General features: G+C 34.3%; 1 protein-coding gene across 1 annotated transcript; it reads left to right on the top strand.

The window, feature by feature from the left end:
• Positions 1–209: 209 nt before the first annotated feature.
• DCI1 (delta(3,5),delta(2,4)-dienoyl-CoA isomerase 1) lies at positions 210–1,577 on the top strand. Its single transcript, XM_068633986.2, has 2 exons — positions 210–1,013; positions 1,259–1,577. Exons 1-2 carry the CDS (start codon positions 386–388, stop codon positions 1,447–1,449), a joined length of 819 nt encoding a protein of 272 aa, XP_068490087.1. The 5' UTR covers positions 210–385; the 3' UTR covers positions 1,450–1,577.
• Positions 1,578–3,114: the final 1,537 nt, after the last annotated feature.

Here is a 3,114-nt window from a genome sequence, read left to right as displayed (position 1 = left end):
ATATGATGGTAAGAAAAGATGAAAAACTTATTATTCTTACCAATTCAAAAACAAACATGATATCTGGAGTTAAATGGATTATTCTGATTTAAATGACTTCATTTGTTGAAATTAAGAATGGTAGCAGCCTGAAAATATTCATAAGTGTTATTCTAAACAAGAATGCTATGTGGTATAAAGATATATTTTGTGATTTATATTTAGATACAAAAAAGGGATCTAAATTAAATTGAAACAACTTTAACAAGATTGGATTAAGATTTGAAAGAACAAATTTAGCAAATGGGTCTCATACAATTTAATAAATAAATTGAGAAATTGATGTGAATAAGAATGATTTTGGTAGGGGAGAGTAAGTGGTAGAGATAGAGTTAGAAGAGAAAGAATGGAAGAGAAATACAAATACCCAAGCCTGCAAATCGTGGAGAAAACCCCAAAATCGGGTGTTTGGTATGTTATATTGAATCGTCCATCACGACGAAACGCTCTCTCCCATGATTTCTTCACCCACTTCCCCAAGGCCCTCTCTGCCCTCGATCACGACCCTCACGTCAACGTCATCGTCTTGTCCGCCGCCGGCAACCACTTCTGCTCCGGCATCGACCTCTCCATTTTGGGATCAACCGCATCCAATTCGGCTTCCGGCGAGTCCCTCCGCCGACAGATCATGGCGATGCAAGATGCCATCACGGCCCTGGAACGGTGCCGGAAGCCGGTGATTGCCAGCATTCACGGAGCGTGCATCGGTGGTGGAATTGACATCGTGACTGCGTGTGACATAAGGATGTGCACGAAGGAGGCGGTTTTTTCGGTGAAAGAAGTGGATTTGGCCCTGGCGGCTGATCTGGGAAGTCTTCAGAGGCTACCCCTTATTGTTGGGTTCGGCAACGCCATGGAACTGGCTTTGACCGGTCGCACCTTCTCCGGCGAGGAGGCTAAGGAATTAGGTCTCGTTTCTCGCGTTTTCGACTCCAAAGATGACCTCGATCAGGCCGTGATGGATCTCGCTCAAGGTTCCTTCTTCCCCTTCAATCTTCAATTACCTATCTCTGTAACCAAATGCAACACCACTCATTCATTCATTCCATATCTAGTAATAACTTGCTTATAGTAGTAATTGACTTGAAGCAAAATCTTAATCTTAAAGTAATTAATTGAGTCGTTACTCTTGTTATATCATTTCTACTGAGAATTGAAACTTTGGTTGGACTGATAATCAAATTGTCCTCACCATGACTTGAATTTGAACTCATGACAGCAATTGGCAGCAAGTCTCCACTTGCGGTTGTTGGGACAAAAATGGTGGTGCTTAAGAGTAGGGACTTAACTGTGGATCAGGGGTTGGATTATGTTGCAACCTTGAATTCTGCGAGATTGTTATCAGCTGACTTAACTGAAGCAGTGACGGCACAGAAGCAGAAACGCAAGCCAGTATTTTCCAAGCTCTGAATCATGCATCATATGATGCATTTGGATTAGTTGTTACTAAATATTTGTTTTGGATTTCAAGAACACTTACTCATGTTTATGTTTTCTGAGTAATGGACAATACCATCTCATGTCTGTGTTCTGTGTTCTGTGTTCTGTCTTCTGCATACAATTACAACCCATCCCTTACAATCACCATCCTCATTTCCCTGCCTTTTAAGTTGTCACAGACAGCCTAAAAGGTTATATCAAATACTAAATCCATGTAAAAATTAATAATCTAATAGTAAGTTTTGAAAAACAAAATAATTTAGCAAAAAACGTTATATCAAACAGTATAATCTATATTATTATATAAAATGCCTCTTTCGTAACTTTTAATTATAAAATTTTAATTTTTCCTAAATTTATTTTATTTTATTTAATAAAATAAGTGATTAACAAACTTTTTCCTTTAAAATAATCAAATAACTTCTCTACTATTACATATATGTTTTAAATTGTACTGTTTTAATGTTGTTGAAATTATATGTATTTTATCGTAATAAAAAATTGTGAATGCATAAATGTGTTCTCATTAGTATTTAATAAAAAAAGTTACTATTTTATTTAATCTCTTCCTAATATGATATGTTGAAGGAGTTATGAAATTCGTTACAATTTTTAATTCAATTGAAACACAGTGTTAGTTTATCTAGGAGGATAACCATAAACCTATTTATTACATGAACCAAGTTGTATCCACTGACCAAACAAGCATGACGGGTATTTTTTTTCCCCATACTTTTCCTTTTGCATTTTGCAAATACGAAAAATCACATTTTACTCTTTTGATTTAAAGATTTTTTCTTAAACTGTGCAATTAGAAAATTAAAAGTGTTTTCCAAATTTACAATCTAAAAAAACTTTTGAATCTAAGAAAATGGAATTATTGGATGATGCAATCCTGAAGTTATCTGACCCTTTTCTGAACAAGTCTTCCTTTGTCTTGTTTGAGATTGGTGTGGGTTCTTGGGTCCTATGGAGACGCTAAGAATAGATTTAGCGTTGATTGATGAGTTTGTAGGTTCGGAGAAAAGGGTTTTGGCGTGTGAAGAGGGTGTTGGTGGGGTTCACAAACACTGCTTTCATGTGGGATGAGTTCTTCCACATTTTTAAGACCAATCTCTCAAGTTCCTTATGAACTTCATCGATTTCATTATTACATTAGATGTTTTGCATACAACATTGCATGCATATTTTTATTTTAAGAACTCTTCTAATCCTTAACATAGCTTGTGAGGCCTATATAACATTATTTTTCTTAACAACTATAGTAAAAGTTAAGATTATACTAGACTAGGTAGATGGACTATGATAGATTTTCCTTTGAACAAAGTTATTGGTTTGAGAAAACTTGACACACTCTTCAAGATATTTTGATATGATGTTTTTTGCAAAATCTTCTAGGTGGTCAAATAAAAGAACATTATCTCTAAATATAATAAAAATATTTATAAATTAAGAACATTACTATGTAAGCTTTTGAAACACATATCTTATCATATATATATATATATATATATAAAGTATAAACTTATCAAACATAATATGTACAAAAGATATGATACTTTGTGTCTATTATTGTTATTAGACAAAACATTCCATATATCATCATCATATGTCATAATATGGTATTAAAAGAGA

This window comes from Phaseolus vulgaris, chromosome 7 (assembly GCF_051622355.1).
Source record: "Phaseolus vulgaris cultivar YP4 chromosome 7, ASM5162235v1, whole genome shotgun sequence".
In the NCBI taxonomy this organism is placed as follows: Eukaryota; Viridiplantae; Streptophyta; class Magnoliopsida; order Fabales; family Fabaceae; genus Phaseolus; species Phaseolus vulgaris.
Note: the sequence above shows the minus strand (reverse complement) of the source record. Positions and strands in the feature narration are given on the sequence as shown.